The 23608-nt window shown below is 38.9% G+C and overlaps 2 protein-coding genes across 2 annotated transcripts in view; one reads left to right on the forward strand and one right to left on the reverse strand.

Annotated features, from left to right (window-relative positions):
- LOC145898375 (myotubularin-related protein 5-like) overlaps positions 1-22638 on the reverse strand; it is a 30136-nt gene extending 7498 nt beyond the window's left edge. Inside the window, exons 1-32 of the mRNA XM_082986809.1 lie at positions 22376-22638; positions 22155-22243; positions 21640-22005; positions 21147-21363; positions 20605-20737; positions 20304-20412; positions 19719-19832; positions 19540-19617; positions 15474-15587; positions 15033-15176; positions 14800-14898; positions 14407-14614; positions 13325-13447; positions 13051-13184; positions 12842-12913; positions 12053-12220; positions 11626-11739; positions 11007-11212; positions 10390-10585; positions 9995-10051; positions 9686-9884; positions 9246-9355; positions 8605-8849; positions 8107-8277; positions 7523-7693; positions 7003-7199; positions 6428-6570; positions 6125-6268; positions 5607-5726; positions 1115-1324; positions 694-839; positions 329-470 (exon numbers count right to left, since the gene is read on the reverse strand). Of these exons, the coding sequence (XP_082842935.1) occupies positions 329-470; positions 694-839; positions 1115-1324; positions 5607-5726; positions 6125-6268; positions 6428-6570; positions 7003-7199; positions 7523-7693; positions 8107-8277; positions 8605-8849; positions 9246-9355; positions 9686-9884; positions 9995-10051; positions 10390-10585; positions 11007-11212; positions 11626-11739; positions 12053-12220; positions 12842-12913; positions 13051-13184; positions 13325-13447; positions 14407-14614; positions 14800-14898; positions 15033-15176; positions 15474-15587; positions 19540-19617; positions 19719-19832; positions 20304-20412; positions 20605-20737; positions 21147-21363; positions 21640-22005; positions 22155-22243; positions 22376-22430 (4794 nt within the window). The 5' untranslated portion in view covers positions 22431-22638. The remainder of the gene's footprint in view (positions 1-328; positions 471-693; positions 840-1114; positions 1325-5606; positions 5727-6124; positions 6269-6427; positions 6571-7002; positions 7200-7522; positions 7694-8106; positions 8278-8604; positions 8850-9245; positions 9356-9685; positions 9885-9994; positions 10052-10389; positions 10586-11006; positions 11213-11625; positions 11740-12052; positions 12221-12841; positions 12914-13050; positions 13185-13324; positions 13448-14406; positions 14615-14799; positions 14899-15032; positions 15177-15473; positions 15588-19539; positions 19618-19718; positions 19833-20303; positions 20413-20604; positions 20738-21146; positions 21364-21639; positions 22006-22154; positions 22244-22375) is intronic.
- LOC145898410 (uncharacterized) lies at positions 2518-5052 on the forward strand. The gene is made up of 5 exons (XM_082986851.1): positions 2518-2642; positions 2874-3128; positions 3373-3578; positions 3977-4134; positions 4522-5052. The coding sequence occupies exons 1-5, from the start codon at positions 2544-2546 to the stop codon at positions 4872-4874; spliced, it is 1071 nt and encodes a 356-aa protein (XP_082842977.1). The 5' UTR covers positions 2518-2543; the 3' UTR covers positions 4875-5052.
- Positions 22639-23608: the final 970 nt, after the last annotated feature.

Raw genomic sequence — 23608 nt, forward strand, 5'->3', positions numbered from 1 at the left:
CTGAACAGGAAGGTTCATTAAGATTATATGATGGCATTACGATATAATTTGGACAAGCATTTACCTCTATGAAAATTGACTCACTTAGCCTTCTTATTGGAATGTGTTATTCACATGTGGTTTCCATATGGAAGAAGGGTTTTAAACTGATCAACTGCAGAAAGTCATCATATAGTTACCTGGCCGGACAAGTCCGACTTTGGTCACTGTACTGATTAAGTCGAAATAGAGACACAATCCGCAGTTCACTTATTATTATTGGAAATATTGCTTCTGCGAGTTTCCACCAAAACATATTTTGCCATCTCCTACTCATATAAAGACCAACCTGATAAACAGCATCGAGAAACTGCAGGAAGACGGGGGTGAAACCGCTTGATTCAACGTCATTAAAACGATTTCTATGGCTGAAGCGATGACCGAACGACAACCATTCCTTCTCAACCAAAACTTGGAAGCCTTCGATTGTTCTGGAAAAAAGCAGCACAGATACAATCACCAAAATATTTAACACTAAAGTATGGCATGTTATTCGTTCTGAAGCTGATAAAAATATTTAGTGGGGAATATATGGAGTCATTGAAGTGATTAAAACAGCTAAAATCAGTTCCGTCATATCATATTATCACCGTTAAATTGTATCCGCATTCGCCAACAACAGACATGGGATGATATACTAGCAATTACACATACCTGTAAAACGGGTCAAGCAGCATTTGTGCAAGGGATGAAATTTGTGGAACCGAATCACATCCATCGTCTATAGCGATAATAACTGAGGCAGCCCGTATGTCCATCACATCAACCACAACACCTGCCGCTCGAAGGAGCAGTGACACCTGAAATGGTGAAACATATTAAACGATATAGTGCATACCTATTGAACAGGTAAAAAAAACAATTTTTTCTTTTATTTTCAAGATAATTACGCCTTTGTAAAGGCTTTAGATACAAAATACGATTAACACATGACATATGCAGTATATAATAGCATGAACATTTAAACAAGTTTCACAAATTTGGATGAGATTTTGGTGTTCTTGCTTGACAAAACAAATAGTGCTAGTGCATTTTGTTCCAATTTGTTTCTACTTAAAAATCATTGTCGACCAACCTGTTCCAACCACCCACTGTCCTGGACCCCCTTCAAATGGCCGTGGGTCGTGTCCTGCTTCTGTTCTTGTTCAGTGCTAGTGGTGGTAGGGGGAGGATCAACAGGTAAGCAGGACTTCAACAAAGCTTTGTAAGAATTCCGCATCTGCTTTGGCTCAGGAAGATCGAGAGGAACGAAGAAAATCTTCCCTTGTTGCTCATTTTTCAAATTCTGTTCATAAAAATACAAGAAAATTGAGGAAATCCTGAACTCCCTTTATTATCTCGGACCTATTCTAGATAAAGTGATTTAAACAAATAGTAAAAATGGGTTCTTATGTTAAATCAACCAGCTCAGTTTGCAGACACACAGGCAAAATCCACATATTTTGGCGATATCGGTTTTGTTTATGAGATCAAAATAACAGAGTAATAACTAGATCAAGCAGTACTGTGGACAGGTTGCAAAAAAAGACTTAAAACCTCTCGCTCCAGGTGACCAATAAAACACCACACATGTATACGTCACACATTTATATGTCACACATTTATATGTCGGGATTATGAGGCCAAAAGCTTGCCACAAAAATCAAAAGAACATCAGAATGGTTTGTTTAGGTTTACGACCCAGGAAACGAAGCAGGTAGGTACGCAGTATAATTTTCCCACTATAAAATAGTTTTATTCACCTTTCGTAACTTGGTGTTGCACAACTATTGGACAAAGCACCATGGAAACCAATAAATGACACCGGTTCGAAGAAACTTGCCGGTAATTATTAGCTGTAAACCACCGGCATTTTTCGATATAAAAATACCTTCGCCCATTAGGTAATATCTCGACCCAACCCGTGACCTCCTTTGACGTCACTATGATGTCACAATTCCGACAACAATGCATGCCGGTGACGAGGACAAAGATAAGAGCGTCCTTCTCAATAATTGGAATTCGGGTCATCAAGTATGAGTCACATGTGGGAGTTTTGTGAGGATACAAAACTATGCGGCCGGCCAACACCGAAATGTTCAAAGTGTAAATAATCAACTCGTCGCTTTTCCCCGGCAACGTTTGGCAAATAATTACAAAAACTCGCAAACGCCACAACCCTAGTCGTAAACTGGAGTGAAATTAACTTGCGGCTCCCGTATGTCCGGAAATGTGGGATAAAGACTTTCACACACACCGGGAATACATGGACCCGCCTATCGTTAAAGCTTTGTGTGTAAGAAGTTCGTTAGGTTCATGCAGGAATTTACGAGAAAGCGGATCGATTTAACAACATGTTTATCGACCTGACGAAGTGGAAAGTTTGAGAAGCTGAAAGACAAATATTAGCAAACAAACATTCGCCAAATCACTGTCGCGTCGAGCGGTGTGTATAAAAGAGGGGAGGTTGGGGGACGAGATCATCAGTTTTACAGAAGAAGATACGACAAAGATCACTGAAGAAGATGAAGATTACAATCTGCTTGTGTTTTGTTCTCACATCGTTGGTTTTCTCTACAGGTGGAGCGGGTTCAGTTATCCGACAAACGGATGTGTTTGTACAGGTTTGTATATTGGCAATAATATTGTTCCTATGTATCTATAATGTTATGTTGTTTCTATCTATAAAAATAAACTGAAAACTTTCTATCTGATACTGGTCCTTAGATCAGAATTTGTCTGAAAACTTTTCAATCTGTGAAATTGTGACTATTTCAGTTCTCACTGCAGAAAAATCACTTTTCTGGCAACTTTTCGTTGTTCAAAAACTTTAACAAAATATTTCTCCATTTAAGCTTGAAGAAGTCTTGACGTATCCCAATCAAGCTGGCCTTCTGCACTGCGACTACAGCATCTCAACCGGTGAAGAAAATCTACCTGTAACCGTGCAATGGTTGATGGGAGACGGCCCAAGGGAAGCGAAACCCATCTTTTCTTGTACTGGTTACAGTAAAGATTCCCCATACTGCGTTACGAGCATCACCCTCGATCCGAACTTTGCTGGACGCCTCTCCCTTTCCGGTCCAACTCCTTCCTTGCTTGTCATGCCGGTAAGGTTACCAAGGGGTTTGATTTATTACCAAAACGAAATCATGTAAAGCAATAGACAATAATGGCCAGTAATCTGGAGACGGTATGGGTCCCTTCAGTGCAGAAAGTAACTGGTGACGGACTTATCGACCATCCGTTTTTTTTAATGTTTTTTTGTTAAGCTTTTTGTATTCAGAAATAAATTTTTTAAGACCTACTCAAAAACTACAGTAAACATCGTTTGACGAGTATCATACTTTGAAGGTGCACGCAGAAGACAACAGGAACATGTGGTGTCAAGTGTCCCTGGAAGGAGAAGTTGGGAAAGAGAGCATGGAACTCGGTGTCGATATCAAGTCTGTTGTTTTGAGAGTGCGGGATAGCCACGAAATGCCGAAGATGCATTCAGTGACGGTTGATAATGGCAACATTGTGACGCATGAGGGTGAGGAGGTTACCCTCAGTTGCACGTAAGTTTAATTGTTTTTACATTTTCATTCGAAGACGATGGTTTTGTGCGATATGTGGGAAAAATTCATACCCTCTTATACCTGTGGTTGGTAACATTATAAACGCTCCGGTTCACATATTATGCAACAAAATTAATGATTTCGCGTTCAAATGCGCACGCCAAACTATCTTGACCTGTTTTAGCCACCACCTGAATTTTACGAGTAACTTCCCGGACATTAGTACTTTTTAACCTTAACAATTCAAATTAAGTAAAAATTTTAATGACTTGTCAACCCAAATGCGCTCACTAAAATATGTTGGTCTTTTTTGGTCGCCACCGCCCCATTATATGAATTTTAAGTGTAGATTCCCGGACACTTGTACTTTTTAACCTTCACCTATTCTCTTACAACAGATGCTCTGGAAGCCACTGCGGTGATGTGTATTGGTACAAAGGTCCGGTGACGTCAGATGGTCAATACGACATGGTTTATTCGAGAATTTCTGGATCCCGACCAATTCCCACCTCTTACACTGCATACGGGAATTGGATCGGACGGAGTCACTTGTCTGGTGAGAAACCCTTAATCGCACTTTTTTGATAAATGAGTCCGCCAGAATTACTAATCGTCGGCTGTAACGATTCTTCAAACCATAGCAAACATCGTAGACATCTTTCTACTACTGGAACTGGTCACTTTTTTCTTCTTTTTCGGCGATTTTTTTCAGTTCCGGGCTGTTCAAAATGAATTTCAGTAATCTCACCTCCAGTTATAATTCACCTAAATATCTAAAATCTTTTTCTGGAAAACCCACAGTGGTTTGCATCTTGTGGCTGCACAAGTAACCAAACTAACTATCGGTTGCAGCAGCGCTCGCCAATAGTACAAATTCGAAAGTTTTCTGTGACAAAAATTGTGTTCAAACGTCGTCAAGTGTGACATTTTTTTAATGTTTCAGGCGATTCTCTGGTGATTGAGTCGAGCAGTTTGGAAGATGCTGGGAGATATTGGTGCGAGGTGAAATGCATATCTTACTACGGAGTAGGGGAAATGTCGACGGACTCTAAGTCGGTCGTACTCGAAGTCCACGATTCCGGCTCGAATGTTGCCAACACCTTTAGCTGCCTCGACCAATACGACGGCCTCTACAGTGACCCTGAGAGCTGCACTGGTTACTACGAATGCTACGGAGGCCAAACCTTCCACAAGTCTTGTCCTTTAGGCACAGTTTTCAATTCGGAACCTGGTGCCATGTACGCGTGTGATATGGCAGAAAATGTCGCCCCGCCTTGTGGTAACAAAGTAAATTAACAATACTGGTGCTTATATAGTGGTACATGCTGTTAAAGTGTAGTAACGCGAAGCAATTTGCCTCATGCACAATTTTGTAGTTTCTATTTAATAATTATTTGCTGTTTGTGTTGCGCATGTGTTTTCCGTGTATGTCGTAATTTAAGCGTTTCGTAGTAACGTTTGTCAATAAAATTCATGCTACTGAAAGCAACTCACTCATTTTGTCAAAAAAAAACTTTAAGAATTGAGATTTACGAGAAAACCATCGTAATTAAGAAGCACTTTTTACACAAAATCCGTTAGGCATTCACGTCCCGTAACCATAAACAACATTATTAGTATTCAACCAAATTATTGTATAAGCACATCCTACTCTGGGTTTCAACAACCTTACATCAGTCACCATTATAGTGTTTATGTAAAGCAGGAGAAAAGTTAAAAGGGCTGTGTGACGTCACAACCTCTCAAAAAACTCTCAAAAAACAGCTTCTTTGTTTCAATCATTTCCTCAACACAAATTAACAGTCAACCAGTGGAAATATTGTTAAAAAAAACTAACAAAGTTTAAAACATATTTTAAAAAACAAATTTCAGCCATTCCAAACCAGTATTGTTTTCCAACTAAGGTTTTAGCGAACATCCAGCATCAGTAGCATAGATTGAACAAAACAAAAGTATCAACCAGACAACTGTTTAACACGACATTCTCTACGACAATGTCAAACGCACGCATTTTAACGACTGCCTTACCTTTATTTGGGCTTTGTCCCCGAGTATGTATAGACTCGCACTTTGTGACGATTCCTTAGAACTTGAACTTTGAACAATCGTCCCATTCCCATTGGGATGAACCACCTGCCTTCGACTAAGCTGTGTCACAAACACGCGGGCATTAAAATCTTTTAACTAAAAACGAACCCAACTTTTTCCATAATATTTCGGTGTTTTTGACAACATAAACCAATTAATTTGCACATTTTTTAAAGTAACTATGGGGAGAATTTATGCTTATGTGCCAAAGATGAATTTGGTTCTGCTGTCTTACTGGTGTGGGATATTTATATGATATTAACAGCAAAACCAAATGCAAAATGAAAGTATGTTAAACTAAAGCTCAAGATATGTTGCAAACAAAGGTTCATCGCAAACCCGAAAGAGAACAAGAGAACACAAAATAAATGAAAATAATGCAAAATACAACAGTAACACTCGTGACATTGGAATTCTAAAAAATAAAAATAACTTCCACGCCAAGCAGTCATACTCACGATTGGAGTTCGGTTAATTTGATCAGCAGCCGCTTTCCCGTTCGATCTTCCAAACGTCCCCCATTTCTTACCCTTGGCAACTCTCGTGGATTGCGTCATCGAAGATGCGGTGATTCCCCCGTGCGATTTGGGGGAGAGCTTATGCTGTGACGTCATTTATATGTCGTCATGTTTCAACGGAACAAATAAAACTCAGGCAAATCCACATATGAGTCATATGCTGGGCAAGACAGATAGCAAGGCGTACAAAGCAAAATATCCCAATGCAAAATAAAAGGGGTTACACCGTTATGACGTCATTACCTCGTCATCGACGCTCGACATACTGGATGTGGAATCGGGACGGAAGAGGGAGTGAGGACGACTTTTGGGAGGAACGAGAGAGGCGATATTGAGGAGGAAACGCTCTTCTTCTGATGAGGATCCGATCGTCCCTTCGTCTGATACTACGTCATAATGGGAACATATAGAATAAAGTGACGTCATCGGGAATTATTTCAGTGAAAGTTCGTGACGAATTAGTCGCGTTGATTTTGATTCGTAGCAGTGAGTAAACAATTAATATGGAACAAACATCTGAAACACTTGCGAATTACAAAAAACACATTCTGAAAACAAGCGAAAAACAGACGAAACGAAAACGGCCAAATTAATGCAAAGCGCCTCCCGTTCCCCACTTCAGTGTTTTGAAGCAAATCAATTCAACTATAATTCAGTAACCAGCTATCATAAAACCCACTTTGCCGCCGCTAGCAATTTTGTTGTTAAACCCAAGCGACCAGCTTCAGAGCGCAGATGATTGGTTCAAACTGACGCCAACCTCGCAAGCTCCATCACCCCACCCAGCGGCGAACCTATACCCACCCATCGTTACTCACACATTGGTGCTGACTGACCATGCTTGAAGAGAGAGTTGGCCGTTCGGGAACGGATGCCGCTAGAGCGCAGCAGAGCAGCCTTGGTGTGCGGGTGCAGCCACACGATGGCGGGGAAGCGCCCATGTTGGTGGCAGTGGGCGATCGATTTGACTTGATCGTCTGTAATTTTCATGGGGACGATCAGACACATTGGGTAACTGTGGAGAAAAAAAAGTTTGGTTGAATGCTGGTTGTTTGCTTTGTAGCTCAGGTGTTGCACAAAAATCAAAACACATTTTCAACTTGAAATACTTTCGGAAGCAAACTTCATCTTTCCAATAATTTTTCTAACTAAAAAATTAGCAGCGTATTAAACAGTGCACCCGTCCAAGCATTTTCAACAGACCAATAGACATATTTGAAAAAAATCTACCCAAGCTTAAACTGTATTTTTCCATCAACTTTATGTATACGTCACAACTACGTAAATATGCCGAAACGTTTCATTGTAAACATATAAGACCAATATCACGTGACTCACGTGCGACAGACTCCGAACATTCGGTTGATTCTGGAGAATCGATATTTGCTGTCGTTGGCCTTAATTAAACCCAGCCTCCGGTATTCGTCCTCTGATGCTCGTTGGATGAGACGGTTGATCGTGTCTTTGTCCGAAAGAGTTTTCGTCATCGTTTCGTTGATCGCCGGCATTCTGGTTAACACACACTTCCATGGTTAGCTTAGAAAGTTATGACAATTGTTTTGGAACTTGCAGTCAAACGCACGCGGTCAAAATATTACAAAAATAAACAAACGCAACCAAATCACGAAATATAGGGTTTCCAAATCTTTTTGTCCTGGAAACCCTGTAGGGTTACTTAAAATGTCAAGAAACTCTCTGAACATTAGAAATGGGATGCCAACAACCTTTGCTTAAAACTACATAGTAACTCATGAAATCCTAAGTATAATTTAGGAAACCCTATGGTTCCGCGGAACAGACATTGGAAATTGCCGTCACAATGTATCGGCAACTATTGACCAAAGAACAACACAAACAAGCTCGTAAAAACTAAAAATAACACCTAACAGTTATACTAATAAGTGGATTGAAGCATCACCGACCTGCCCAGGGTGGCTGTTGACCCGGTAACTTGGTTCTGGCCAGTACTGGCTGGATAGTAGAGGGTTCTGGTTTTGTTGTCGCTCAATATCAGTCGAGATATTCTGTTTCCTTTGTTTAAACCCGCTTTCCGCTTCGCTTGTTTCATGAAGGTCTTCGCTCCTCCCATCCGACTGCACAAAAGTTAATGTGGCAATTAAGGCACTTTTACAAATACTACACTATGTGGAAAGTGTTGGTAGAGCACCAAAAATACCGGGTTTAAATTGTAGTAAGCAAAACTAAACTGAAACATTAACTAAAAGTTACTGGGCAATTAAAATCAGGTGAATAACAGGCGAGACGTCGGTGGATAAAAGTATACGATTAAATGTGCCAAAGGACAGATTAATTGAAACAAAACATGTATGTTAAGCCCAAAATAGGACAGACGAACTTTCGATGACACTTTAATTCAAAATCGGGAAACTTCAGTCCCCGAAATAAACTCCATAGTTTACCTGACGTTCAGTGTGCTCGTGCTGCTCAACGACTCGGATTTGTTTCGCATCCGGGACCCCTGCACAGTGGGCGGGAAAAACTTTGAATGAACCGCGGCAGAGATTGCGAAAGATCCTTCTATGTTGGTTGGGTATCGGAGTGTGTGGAGTTCAGACTGAAGATGATCGCGTTCTTCTGTGGTGACTTCCTCATCAAACGCAAGCACCAGGAGTTGGAAAGTGCTTGAACGAAGTTGTATCCCATGCTGCGGAATAGATGAAAACTGGTTTTACCGGAGACAATTTATATTTCCTAAACGACCTACAGAGGTGCGATGTACTTGGAAACATATACACAGGAAATTCAATTAGTTTTGTTTAAAAATAACGACGGCAATCCGTATTTTTGTGACTGCATTTTTATTTTATAGAATTAGAGGCTAATCCAGCTAGGCTGCAAAGTCGATAAACCTAATCGCGCCACGATAGCTGTGATCACCAAGTAAGCACCTGCGCAGTGGGGCGATCCTGCCTTGTCATACAATAGCATGAAACACTGCGTTTATATAATTAAGTAATATTAACAGCCAACAATTCCATACACATGACCGGGTTAGCTTGAAATGGTTTGAACGTAGCAGAGATAATTGACGCGCACTCACCTGCAGGGAATTGTCGATTTCCGACACATGAGAAACGTCATTGACATTAAAAGTTTTTACTTTGAACAAACTGGAAACCGGGAAAGACCTGATGACAACTTGTTCCGCAGCTGAAAAAAGTTAAGATTATATTTAATAACGAATGTGAGAAGCATGGAATAGACCAAAAAGTGCCGCAGTTAAACACAGAAAATTTTAAAGATGCTTCCACTGATGCGAAACTTTCTGAAAAGCAACATTTGAAATTGTTAAAACACAAAACAAACACAAAGCCGACGTAACCAAATAAAACTTCCTTCTTTTCTTCGTGATTATATATGTTTGTGACCAAATGTATTTATATATTTTAAATATCCCTAAACCCTTGTGGTTTTATCAGTGCCCACAGCATGTTTCACGTTTATTGTTCATGTGTGCAGTAACTTTATACCTAAGCATACCTAATGCGTCGCACGGGGTCCCGATGAAGATCACCCTGTAGGTAGTAACAAAAAGTGCTCCCTCTGCTGGCAGGAGTGCGGGACCTCCAATCTCACCTCCCACAGCCGTGGATCGGCCGTCCGGAGCGAGATAAGCTCTCAAAGCTTTCTGGACAGCAAGTGATTCACCGACCAACAAGCTCGGTTGAAGAAGTTTCGGCTAAAAACACATTCGGTTTAGGGTATTTCCCCGGTAAAGAAAAGCGGTACGATCAGTTGTTTTGAAGATTAAAGGACATTATGACCAACTCTGTGTACATATGGGTTTACCTTCTTGATTGGAGGAAGTCGTTTGCTCTCTCTACAAACATCTTGCAGTGATTCCATCTAAACATAGAGATTTGGTCATGTATGGAGAACAACAGTTTCAACAAAATGGCGTTCTAAAGGCTGGCTCTTATTCACAAATCGTTTCTATTGAACGTGTTTCTTGAAACCTTTACAATTTAACGATAAATTTTTTTTTTTTCAGCGCTAAACATAAAACAGAGTAACAAGAAACAAATAAATAATTGTGTCAGAAGAACATACTATTAAAATATAGTATGCCTGGCAGCAACATATCAAATGCAAAATCATGAACGACTACTTTGAAAACAAGTTTAAGTAACTTAATATTAATTCACTCGTCTGGAAATTGTCGCAGAAGCAAAACAACCACACACCTGCATATGCACTAGCAATGGGACTTTGTTGATAAGGGTTTTGGTGTGTTCGTTACTGATGTAAGCTTCGGTGCAGACCCTGTCCACAAAACGAGAAACGAACTTGGAAACGGTGGCTGCGATGTCACTACTGTTGTCTTGTGATTCGTCGAATCCGGATTCACCGTCCACGCTTCCATTATCCGAACCTGTCAAGCTGCATTACAAAGTAAATGATTGAGTTTCTGACACCAGAACCCGAGTGATAAAATGCAGTTAAAAGTTACGTAAATTAAGGGAAGTTGGTTGCACATTGAATACCGAAGTAACCTGGGTGTTTAGCCAACATACTGTTCAACAACAAATAGTTTACCATTTAGTATATATTCATAATTAAATCATTGCAAAGAATGTGATAAAACGCATTTATAAAAGAGCTTTGCGGACTACATTGCGATAAATAGGTGGCGGTAAGGAAAATATTAATGTTAAAATGCACCATGGTAGCTATACACCTTCCTATGCCAGGTTTAAGGTTTGGTAGCGATTCACAACTAATTGTTTGCATTGAATATAGCAAAAAAGTAGGGCTTTGGTGTATAAGGCATTGCAGAATACGAAAAACACAACTTTTCAACCTGCTTGTGAAAAGGCTGTTACTGCTGCTCTCCTCTCCAACCGCCATCTTCAGATATTTTACTCTGTTGTTCCTTGAGGCATCGAGAGGTACCAACATAAACACCATCCTCTGAGCGTTGTGCATTGCTTGACTGAAAACCACGCCTTCCTCCGAGTCACAATCTTCCTTCTGTTGTGATTTGCTTCTGTCGTCCCACTGTTGAAGCTGGTGAACAACACTTTTGTTAAGGCTGAAAGTTTGTGATGGTGAATTATCAGTAGGATGTGACAGTTTATGACATTTTCGGCAAGAAATCCCGCAATCACCATGATTAAGTAACAAGCATGAAGCATCTATGTATAAACCGGTCGTAATACTTAGCAGATCATGGGTTCCTTTACACTTTGCTAACTTTGGCAAATTTAAATCTTACGAGGTTGCAAGACGAAAAGCGGAATAAAAAAACACGTTCTTCTGGTTTTTAACGAAAGGAAAGTAATTCTTTTGCAACCTCGCTGACTCGGATACAAAGACCCCATTATCACCTAACAAACCCCGAAGGCTTAAATCATACAAGTAGCATTAAATACATAACTTGGGTCAAAGCCTACGCAAGTTTCAAATACGAATCACCACACCTCCATTGCAGCTATCTCCATGCATAGTTGGTTGTCTCTCTTCAGGTTTCCATCGCGCAGCGCCATTTTGGCGTTTAACAGTGGAGATTTCGTCGGTGAAGAAATTCTCGAATGCTGAATTCAGGTTTAAATATTGTTACGTTGTTAACTTTGATATAAAAAAAATGGTTGCACGCAAAAATTAGGGAACTAGGGTTGTGTTTGTAGGGATTACTCTGTGGGTAATCGTGTAAAAGTGGACAATTAAATGTTTGTGTAAATTATGGGCAGATGTAAATGATTTTATAATCGGTTACTTTCACTTCTCATCTACCTTCTTAATTCGGGTCATATTTAAAATGATTGGATTGACATCAGCAAAAAACAACATTTATTAAAAAAATTAATTCAGTCTCACAGCAAACTTCAGATACGGAATCAAACTCACTCTGGACGACTTTGTTGCCGCGACTTTTTCCAGTTTATTCACGTAAAGCTTCTGAATCGCGTTTTGAATATCGTCGAAAAACGCGTTCTCCCAGAAAGTGCTCGAACTCCACACGGGATGTTCCTGTACCACTGTGTAGATGAACTGCATCACAGTGGGTCGAAGTTTCTGGAGAAAACACAGAAGAATTTGTATCATATTTACTCAACATATTCATTTTCATCATTAAACATATCTTGGTGATAAACAGGAACAAAACAAGTATTTAATCAATTTAATCGAAAGTTGCACCAAACAAGGATACTGAATCTTCACTTAAAATTGGAGTTAGGTAACTTTTCGTAAATTTAAAATCGTTTGCAAAAATTCGCAGATGTCAAATCACTATGGGGACACGCACAGAAATACGTTCATCTAATACGGGATACAACTGTAGCAGCGGTCCCCAAGGGACTACAATTCGAAATCTCGTAGTTTTAATTAAGAAAGTATGCAGGAAATCAATTTGTATCTTAAATGGACAAAGTAGGTTTTATTTTGACTCAAACGCTTAATAAATCTTAATGCATCTCTATTTCAAAAACGAAAAATTTGCAATTGAAAAAGTGCATTATTATTGTTTTGCTTACGCAAAAATACCAAATAAGTCGTGAAAAAGATATTAACATCGTGATAGATGAAATTACAATTCAACGTCAATGTCCCTAGAATGACCTGAACTTGTACACAGTAACTTTTACGAACGTGAACGTCGATGTTGATGAAGTGAAACAAATAAAATCCACCTACCCTGTAAAAGGTTGTGATGACGGGTAAAATATCAGCAGCAAGCGTGTATTCGTCCAACTGACCGCTGGAATCCTGTAAAAATATAATTTTCACATTTCAAAATAAAGAAATGTAACTACTCTTAATCAAACCAAAGAAACGTTCTTTCTGAAAAACGAAGATCCTCAACTGACTGAGATATGCATAGAGTTGTTACACAAAACATGTACCTGCAAGGCGCTGTTAATGAGTCTTGCAATGTAATCGAATTGTTGGTTGTCAAGTTGTGGGCGGGTTTTCGAGTAAGTTGTTAGTTCTTGTATCAGTGCGTTCCTCGCCGATCTACTCTTCAACGCTCGCAACACTGGAAGTAGTTGAAAATATCTATTTACTATGACGCAGATAGGCGTGGCTGCTTTCTTTAACGTCAGAATGACAAAAAAACAAAACAAATAAATTAAGTATTCTTGGAAAAATTTTGTTGGCAAATTATTTCTTATGTACCCGCTTGAAATATCTTCTTAATCTCGAGGGTTTTGCTGTCGAATATGAAGGAAAGACAATTACGCAAAACCTCCAGTCTCCGACTGCTTGAAGTTAACGTTCCATTCCAAGACGAAAACGAACCTGACGACAAATAATCACGTGTTTATATCATATCTGGTTAGGGCGACCCGAAAATTTGGTTAAAAGATTGCACATCAGAAGTGAAAATCTCTTGTTCACATTCACGTAAAAATTTCCTATTTTTAACGGAGCGATTTAGAGCAGTGTGGTCTGACTCTGTTTAGTCGCGAATCACAACAAAATAGACATAAAACCACACTGCCAAGATGGGCAACAAAAAACACAGATTTAATGGTAAACAGTTCTTAATGACAACAAACAATGCCTTGTCACACACACACAAAGTCATCACAATGAAAATGTTCGGACAAGAAATCACGAGGCAACCAAAACTTAAATCGCGGGTCAAAGTAATTGAAACATTGACTTAGAGCCGTGGTTTTCAAAGTGGGTTCCAGCGCCCCATGGCGTTTGCATAAATGAAATGGGCGCTGTTGTGAATGGAAATTATAGTTTGAGAAACTTGTGTCGTTGAATTTGCCTCGTACATCGCATTAATATTATCCTTTCAAATATCCAAACTTAATTTGTCACAATTGTTCGCCAATTTAGGGCTGGTTTTTAAATCACCAAGCTCTTCAGGGGGAGAAATGGTGAAAAAATATAGAGAAACACTGATTTAAAGCATGTATGTGTGCAATACCCAGCAGTAATAAATCTAATATCTTGCGGTATTATTAATTTAAACGCCGAAGAAAGTCAGTTGACGAGGTACAATTTTAAAGTAGGCATATTTATTTTCCTAAAACCAATTTTCATCCTTGTTTTTCGCCACATAAAAACATTCCTTCGATGCACTTTCACCATTCAGCGAATCAAATCAAACTGACAGAAGAAGGTGGCAACATATTAGATGTCAAGACCAAGACGTCGACCCCCAGTCGGCAACTGATTAACCTGATTAACCCTAGCACCGTCACATCAATAGACAAATACGTCAACGACCTCTCCACACTTACTTGGCTTCGATCCCTCGGGTACTCGCTTGGGTTTCATCGGGGAACGCTTTCGCACGTTGTCTTTCTCATAAGTCGCCCTGTTTTCCTCCATAAAAGTTTGCACTGCGGTCGCGCTGATTTTGGGGAAGTTGGGTTGAGTGAGACGCTTCATTGATCCCTCGTTCGGTTTTGGGATGCGCTCACTTAAAGCTATGTGGTTCGGGTTTTCCTGCAAATGCACAACACGGCGTTGTAGCTTTTATTGCAATGGGACAATGCCGGATCAACCAGTTAAGAAACTGGTCGCCAATCAAGAAGAGAATTCAAATTTGTTTTCAAAGAGTATCACGTTATTCCCTTTTGCTGTAACAGAGATATTTAAGATTTTTCAAGCAAACTGCTGCATCAACTTACATTCATGTAAAGTTCTGATGCAACTTCCTTAACATTCTTAAGGGCTTCTTGCACGTTGGAAATATCAGATTGTATTCGGTCAGGGGTCTTTGCAACAAGCTGAACAAGCAAAATATCATTGAATTCATCAGGAAAGTTATAAAGAGCTCTACCTTGTATAATTATCATTGATCCAAACTGTCAAAGAGTATTTGTAAAAAAAAGGTAACTGCCGAAGTTATACACACACCAACCTCATCAAATAGATGGAGTTTCCTGAAGGGTGGTCCATTATCTTGCACAAATAAACTAAATGCCTGACTCTCCAGAAGTTTGGGGACAAACTCGATTGACATGGGAGTGATGACATCAAATCCTCTTGCAATCAAGTATTGTTCCTGTCAAAATAAATACAAGTTAAACTGTCACAGAAGACGGCAGGAATCAGCTTGTGCTGCTCGGTGTTGACTGATAAATCTCTCTGTTATGTATCAGTAATATCCAGAAAAAGTACAATGGAGCAATAAACAAGTAGTGTTAGTTGTTGTTACTGTTTCAGTGATTGATAGTTACCATGAAAAAATGCATTTCAAGCCACTGAACTGAACACTCAGTAAATCATATATTACAAACTAATACATAGCTTTTCCAAAAAGTCTTGTGCAATGACAGTAATACATGGGACAGTATCATACCTTTTGAAACCTTATCACAGGTTTAGGGTGAATCCTGCAAACTTGCAAACAAGATCGATAACCCATTAAAAGTTGACAGAACAGTCGCAAGAAGATAGCACGAATTTCCTTGTCCTGATAAAAGTGAATTGTTATGAAAGCTCATACATGTTGTAACTGACATGTTGTTGTAGATGAACCTGAACAGACTAACAAATGACATTTTCTATGGCAGTCAAAAAAATGTTTAGTTTTGTGATTAAACAACCAAACATTAAAAAATTAAATTGAAATGGGTTTTTGTTAATACATAATCCATAAAAGTCAACAATGGTCACTCTAATAATACATGTATTTGCCAATTACGTAAAGTAATCAAAATTATCATATTGGCCTCAAGGGCCACACATATAAGCTACAATTCTGAAGAAATTGTTTAAAATTCAAAATAAAGATCCATAAATGGGACTCAATAATTACATAAATTTAGGGATGTAGTTGAATAAGTGTTGTTTGAAAACAGAAAATAGGTTTTGACAACCGGGTATCATGATGAAATATGAATCTGGCGTTCTTCTGGTGAAAAACAACAAATATACACCTTTTCTTAAAAGTATTGTTTCACAAATTACTGTGGAGTCTAATGGAAAAATGTGATAATGTATTGGTCATAAATTGGCACAGAAATAAGGAACTGTAGCATTGTGAAATGTGATCCATTTTTGTAGAGTGAAGCATTTAGGAATGGCTTGAAAAGTTCACATTAAAATATAAGACAATCAAAGCACATGCACTCACAATCAAACACACTATGCCGAATCCGAATTGCTGACTCTTTACAGCTAACAAAGCCATGCACCCTGTAGTGCATGAAACAACGTCAGTCATTCCCCAAAGGGAGAAGGTCTGAAAGGGCGGAATCTCTGAGTCACGCATTTAGAATCGATTGCACGACGGCATAATGCGCTCGACTGGAAGTTTCAAATCCACACATCTCGACTTGTTTTGCTCAAAAGCAGCGAAACAAGCTGACGAACCACACGCACCGGTGGGTGCACTCGACCGTGTCCGCCGGGCGAAACACGTGATCGCAAGGGAAGCGGTCACCAGAAATGTCCGGCATGCGAGCGACGAGCGTCGTACAGAGCTTGCGGGTATCTTAAGTCATAACGGTAAGAATGTTGTCGGTGTACCGTAATGGTTTCAAGATACGGACGGCGCTCGTGCGTCCAGTTTACTTGACAACATTCAAAGTCAAAATCAAGCGCACTTTATTTAATTTTAAGCACAAACATTGTTCGTGAATTACTACATATTTCTCATCGTAAAGTATTGAAAAATACTGAAGCACTTAAACTCGACCCGTTTCTGGACCAAAACGTAAAACATGGACTAAACATTTTGGACTTGACATGGAAAAAAAGTATTAGGGCGGATATTTGTGCGCAAAGATAAACCCAGTCAACACTAACAAAACATAAGCGGGGAATTCTGCATGTAAGTACTGAGAAGTTCCCACTTGGCTGAAAACGTAGCGAAAAGCTGCCATGCACCAGCAGGAGGGAAGGAGAAATTATCGACGGCCACATAAGAGAAATAGAATTATTCACACAAGTTGGTTGAGTCAGAGATATATTTCCGCGTTGGCAATCGTTTGTGTTTTGACGTGCATTGCGTGTTGGATTCAAGCAGTGCTTCTCAAACTTTTTGGGATCATGGAACACTTGGATCATTTGTATTCATTAGCGCCACTCCTAAACCTGTTTACTTTTAAATGAAGGGTTCCCTCCTTAAACAAAACTACAGGCAATAGCCACCTATAGGTCATTAATGTAATACGGATACACGACAGCATTTAATGCAAAGTATGGGGCTGTTTGCTTGAACAAATTGTCTAATCCTGGGCTGATTGTCCGAAAAGCACACCCTCACCCTCCATCTCAGTTTTCAAATGTTGTTTACACTTTTGCCATGTAACATACTTACACAGGCAAGTTGCAGTGGTAACGTACAAGCGCTTGCACATTATTTCTTATGTATATTTTGAACAACACATGCCGTAACTTTTTATGAAATATTGTGAATTACTGAAACTTCGTGGCGCACAGTTTGGAAATCTCTGGTTTTGGAAGCACGTGTTGCAAGGCCAGGCGAATGCATGGGTAACAATATCTAATGGGTAACAATATCTAATTAATGTTATCTAAAGCAAAACTGTTCCAAAACGAGTTTAATGGGAGAGCTATTTTCACATAACGTATGTTACAATTTCCATAAGACTAAGCAATCTCACTTAAACGGCAAAGATAGCGACCCAGTTTGCATAAAGCAATCAATCCATATAACTACTATCATCGTTATCAGGAACCGGTGGTGGTACTGGTTTTGGGAGCGAAGTGCTAATCATTAAGCCGCACTTAAACATGCCGCAGAACCGGAGTCGAAGTTCAGACCCGATAGTTTCGTCATTACTACAGTGCCAACACCAACCGAAAACAGCTGCCAGTAAAATGATAAAGGCGTGTGGCCTTGTTTTCACCAATTTCGACAACAGATCTTTTTCTGTGAAAAAACAGGAGATAAAAAGATAGAACAAGTAGCGTTGGAAATAAAGAGCTCAACTTGACCAACAACGAAAGAAGAATTTCGATGACGATGTTGCACGTGTTATCAAAAGGTCACCCTTCAAACCCAAACGTACAACAAGCTGTTGGCAATCGCGCAGTTCGCGTACCCCTAAAAAGGACATCTCGTGGAAGTTGTTTAAGAAATCATGGTCATACTCCGAGCAGAAACGTCATTATTCGGTTGTGATACACCAAAATCAGAGGCTTACAACCACGTTTTGGTTGCAAATGGTCTTTTTTGTCATAGAATTTGTCTATTTTGGGGGCAAAAAATGACAACAAAGAAGTTAAATTAATGGGGTAATAACCGGAATTCATTACACAATATTTAGTTAGCACGTCTTTACCCAGAGCATATCATTTCAACCGACGCCCGAGTTAGGGTCTTGAAGGTCACTTGATAATGCGTGACCACTATGATGTCATAACTCCAACGTACAAGCATATGTTGGTAAGCTGAAATTAAAGAACAAAGGGTCTACTGCCGCAGCTTCGCCCAAGTGGTAACTAAGCCTTTGAAAACTATCTCGAGTCCTAGGTATGCGTGAAACCATTCAAGATGTGTTTTAGGTGATACATTGGTACCGAAGAAAGCCAGACCGTAAACATAAGTGAGCCAATACATTAACTTTTACACTGTCCGCTACATCCTACATGTATGTGTGTGTGGGAGTTTTAACAATATTTAATGTTCGAATTCCGCAAATTTACGTTTGTTTGAAAAGCTTTGACTTGTTGTTATTCAGATATAACTTCTCCGCTTGATTTGAACAGAAATAAACAAGGAGAAATTGAAGGAATTACAAAGGGGAGAAGCATTCCGCAAATCTGCGAAACTTAAATAAATAAAAAACAGTTTTACTTTTTACCATACGACGTCATACATAGTGTATTGACATGCATTCACCACACAATGCAACTTAACGGGAAGCAAAATATGTCGTCACTTGCCGTGGTATGACCTCACGCTGTGTTACACCTACAGGGTTACAACCACATTTCTCTGCCAAATAGCTAACAAACTTCATTACGCGTCAATCAAGCGTGGTTGTAGCGTAGAGGTTCTGTGTTAGTTATGTGAGAGATAAGAGTGATGTTTATCATGGCGCAAAGTGTTGACAGGCCATGAGCCTGCTACATGCCCCACATGTCCACAGATACATTGAAATCGAGTTTAGTCTGCACAGTGCCAACACCCAGCACCTCAACCACACACTATAACTTATTCAATTCAGCAAGTTGAATTTAAGATTACAATTTAGGTATCCAAACACTTGTTTAATAATCCAACAAGCAATGGTAAATGTAATATATTTTACCACAAACCATAAAGCTAACAGAAACAAAAACAATCAAAACCCAAACCAGTGCAATGCACCAACATAAACCCACAATATTATTTAACTATGCGTTTGTTTATCCTAAAACCTTTCCAAACATCATAAACATTTTCACCCTACCAGTCTTTCTGGTTCTGATGACTTGGTATGTTCAGGGGGATAGGCATAATCTGCAACCACCAGATCTGGACAAAGTACCTGAAAATAAGATGAGATGTTTAGTCAATGTTGTACATTCAAAGTCATAAGGCTGTGATGAAGCCTATGGTCTGAAACCGAAGTGCTTGTTTTGGAAATACCTTAGTCAAAGCCTCCACAACACTTGTATAATATGGTTCTGGTATCATTGGTATCGTTACACACTCAGGTATGGAAATCACACCCCCATCCAAGTCTACAGTGATCACATCAAGCTGCAAAAGTATTAAGGTTTATTATAGTGAGCTGCATACAGATGACCAATGTTTCAATCTAGTAGGTCTCATCAGGGTAGCTATGATGGGACTTTGAACAATCTTGTCAGCTAAATAGTCAAGCATGACTACACTTTGAGGTGACTACAAACATTATCGGCTCTATTGTATTGCTTCGTAAGGTTGATTATACCCAAGTGCACAAGTTTGTGGCAATGACATGTAGTTGGGGTTACATTAGAAATTATAAAGCAAATACACTGGAAAGGTTCATTGAAGAGTGAAAACACTTCATTGGTAATCAGTATGGTGACCACTAAACAAACATTGCTAATGTTACAGAAATTATCTTTTAACATTTTTAACAATAGGAATCTCACTCATATTTTAATTTAAATTTACAGTTCAAGTTGCAACATAAACAGCATTATGGCATTCAAAAAAAACTGGAGATGTTATGTATGTACTCACGAGCTCATTTAGATCGCTTTTGAATGATGCATGTACTCCAATCAGAAATGGGGTTGGCGAAGAAGTACACTCCAACAAGTGCTTTGGTAAAATGGGAATATAGGGATAGCTGGAAATAGGATGTACATGAAACTTACACAATCATATTTACTTGCAAGCGTGTAGCAAATTATTATGAAAACTGTACATGCTCACTTTAAGAATTAATTGCTGGAAAGTAATTATATAAATAACTTGCTACTTAAAAATTTTTTTCAGTATGCACCCTATATATACATGAGGGGTTTAATGTAATGCATACCTGTATGAGAAAGGATACATCAGGGCTACAAGTGCATTGCATGCCTCAGTGAGACGATTGTAACTACACGAATAAAATAACAACTTCTGGTCGACAAGTGCAGCGCACAGAATGTTCATGATGTTTAATATTCCTGGAAATGGGACAGAATTTGTTGAAATCAATACCAATTTTATTTCTACATGTCAAAGAGTTGTGTAGTGACATGTTCGTCGCTCTGAACGTTTATGTCAATAACAGAAAGTTAATAGATTTTTTATGAACACAGCAAAGTCAAACAAGTAACACTAATCAACAGGATCTATGATAGGATCTCTGATCACAAAATATGTTGTTTTTTTCAATCTGACAATAAATCTGTTTTCTTTAATCTAACCAAATTACAATTAATTCTAATTGATAAAGATGATTAGTGAGGATCACTTGACTCACAGTCACAATACAAAGAACATTGAGTCCACACAAGACAATTCAAATTAAAGCACAAACAACTTTTTATTATGTATAAACATACAAAGCAAAAAGCAAGACTTGCTACTCACCCATTTGCCTCAGTAGCATTGTTACAGTTGACCGGGTTATGGGAAGGGTTACATTCTGAGGAACTTGCAATGCTTGTTTATCGGCTGCACCAATAGTAAAGCGCAAAACAGTTGAGCCAGGAGGTGGTACTTTAACCAACAGTAATTTGGCTATAATGTTTTCTAGAGACATGCTGAGGCCTTCGATGTACACAGTGTAAATTAGGCCCAAACAGTTCTGTAAAAAATGTGAGCTGTATGTCTTTTTTCCATTGCCACAAAGTCCATTAATTGTGTCAGCAGGTATTAGTTCTTTCAAAGTTTGTATTGATCACCCATAACTATATTTAGGTGCAAGGTCATAAATGCCACAAGCTGTCATGTGATTGAGATCAAGGATTTAAAAATATAACCTAATTATGCAAAACTACTTTTAAATCTAAATTTTCAAAATGTTTACTGACACATGAAGATTTAACAACTGTACAACTCACTGAACTAAATGACTTGTTACCTTTAACACTCTAAAATCCTTCACATGTGAGAGCAACACCAGACATTTGGGTGCAAACATCATAACATCAGCAGGCTTCTCTGAATGATCTTCATCATCGTCCTGATCTTCATCGTTGCTTGTTACTTTGCACATGGCATCGTCGATATGTTCATCACCCCCTACGTCATTGTCCCTTGCATTGTGATTGCCAACGGAGTTTGATCTGCTTTTATTTTTGTGCACCGGGCTCTTATTGCGGACAGGTTCTGGGAAACAGTGTACAGCACAGTAACACTGTTTTCCTTCTTCGTTGGTGAGGACGGACACATGAAATGTTGGCTGATGCTTTTTGTGAAATAAATACCAACCACCTGGTTTGCAAAACTGAAAAAAGGAGATTCTTGTATTCAGATTGTTCACTGATGATATGATTAAATGAAATAGGTTTTACCTTTGCACAAACACAAGTAAAATGCACTAACACTTACTAATACATTACAGATTACAATCAGAAACAAGTTACATCCACTTACCAACTCAATGCCATGTGTATATGGAACATCCTTCCAGTCAGTTTCAGGAATTCTGGATAAAACTTTACCCCTCAAAGTGTGGCTTTTTTCTAAACAGAGACATAATAAAATACATTGCATAGTGTTTCTGTAACTACACATACATGCAGGAAATGAAAGGATAACGAAGAAAATACAAAATTACAATCAAACATCTGAAACTCACAAAAAACAACTTTTACCTTCATTGTCAAAGTCATATCCAACTACAGCAAAATAATCCACAAGACGTTCCATAGGATTATCAACTGTTTGTAATACCCAAAGCTCTTGCAATTTTTCAACTGTCTGGATTAAATCTCAATGTGATATGTCCAGTGCAGTTGACAGCCCATTGTTCCAAGCACAAACAAACTAATAAGTTGTAACTAAAATTTCCAGTACAAGGCTTCTTGTGTTTGTACAAAAGTTTTGTTCAAGTTTGACGACATTTTAATGCATGTTACTCACTGCAAATACATATGATTTGATGAAATGCAAAGGTAACAATTTGTAAGAACTTTAACCATCACTTTAGCATAACGAAGCAAATCTCTTGAGGTTTTCACAAAATTACATCATCAACAAGATACATATCGACTTGCTGTTTGGCAAACAAACTCTTTACACCCATTTTCCCGCTTCACTACAAACGTATGCCAACCTTCTAACCAACAAGTCGCAAAGTCGCAACATTTATTGTTAGCTGGGTAGGTCCGTCATGCTTCGAGACAACTCGTTCATCTGGAACAGTTTAAATAGTTTACGCCACCTAACGGCTGCCAAAATGCAAGTAATGATACGAAATAAAATGCCTGCGAAGCATTTCAATTATAACGGAATACGGTCAGGATGGACAAAACCGTACAATTTAAACGGACACAGGACCATTTTCGAAGCAGAAATAGTCGACCGACAGACCTAAGTACTCAAATGTTTTGCCCTAAAATTGTCGTGTTTTCGAAAGCCAACTACTATGTTATATAGTATGTACATCCGGATTTTGTTCAAATTTAAATAAAATGAAACGTAACTTATGGTTGATCGTATCATTTTTCAGTCGTCCTCAAAGTCGGTTTCTAATCCATAGCAAACATCAGGGAATCCACGTATAAATCTAACGTGTCCAAATGTGGAGTTGCAATGCATTAAAACAAAAGCTTTGAATGAAAAAGACCAACACTTGTTTGTGTGGAGTTTATACCACAATAGATGACAGGGTGTCAAAATTTGGTCAACATGACTGACGTATCGGTCAGAGATTTTGTGTCTCGTGGAAAAGCAATAATGACCTTTTTAAGAGTGTGAAAATAGCGTTTTGTCAATTGGCCACAGATTTGTCTGAGAGAACAATATTCTGGTACATGAAATCGTTTAGTAATGGGTGTCGCATTTAAAATTCCCCAGTGAATCCTGCGGGCTGTCTTTTAATATCA

This window comes from Ascidia mentula, chromosome 4 (genome assembly GCF_947561715.1).
Source record: "Ascidia mentula chromosome 4, kaAscMent1.1, whole genome shotgun sequence".
NCBI lineage: Eukaryota > Metazoa > Chordata > Ascidiacea > Phlebobranchia > Ascidiidae > Ascidia > Ascidia mentula.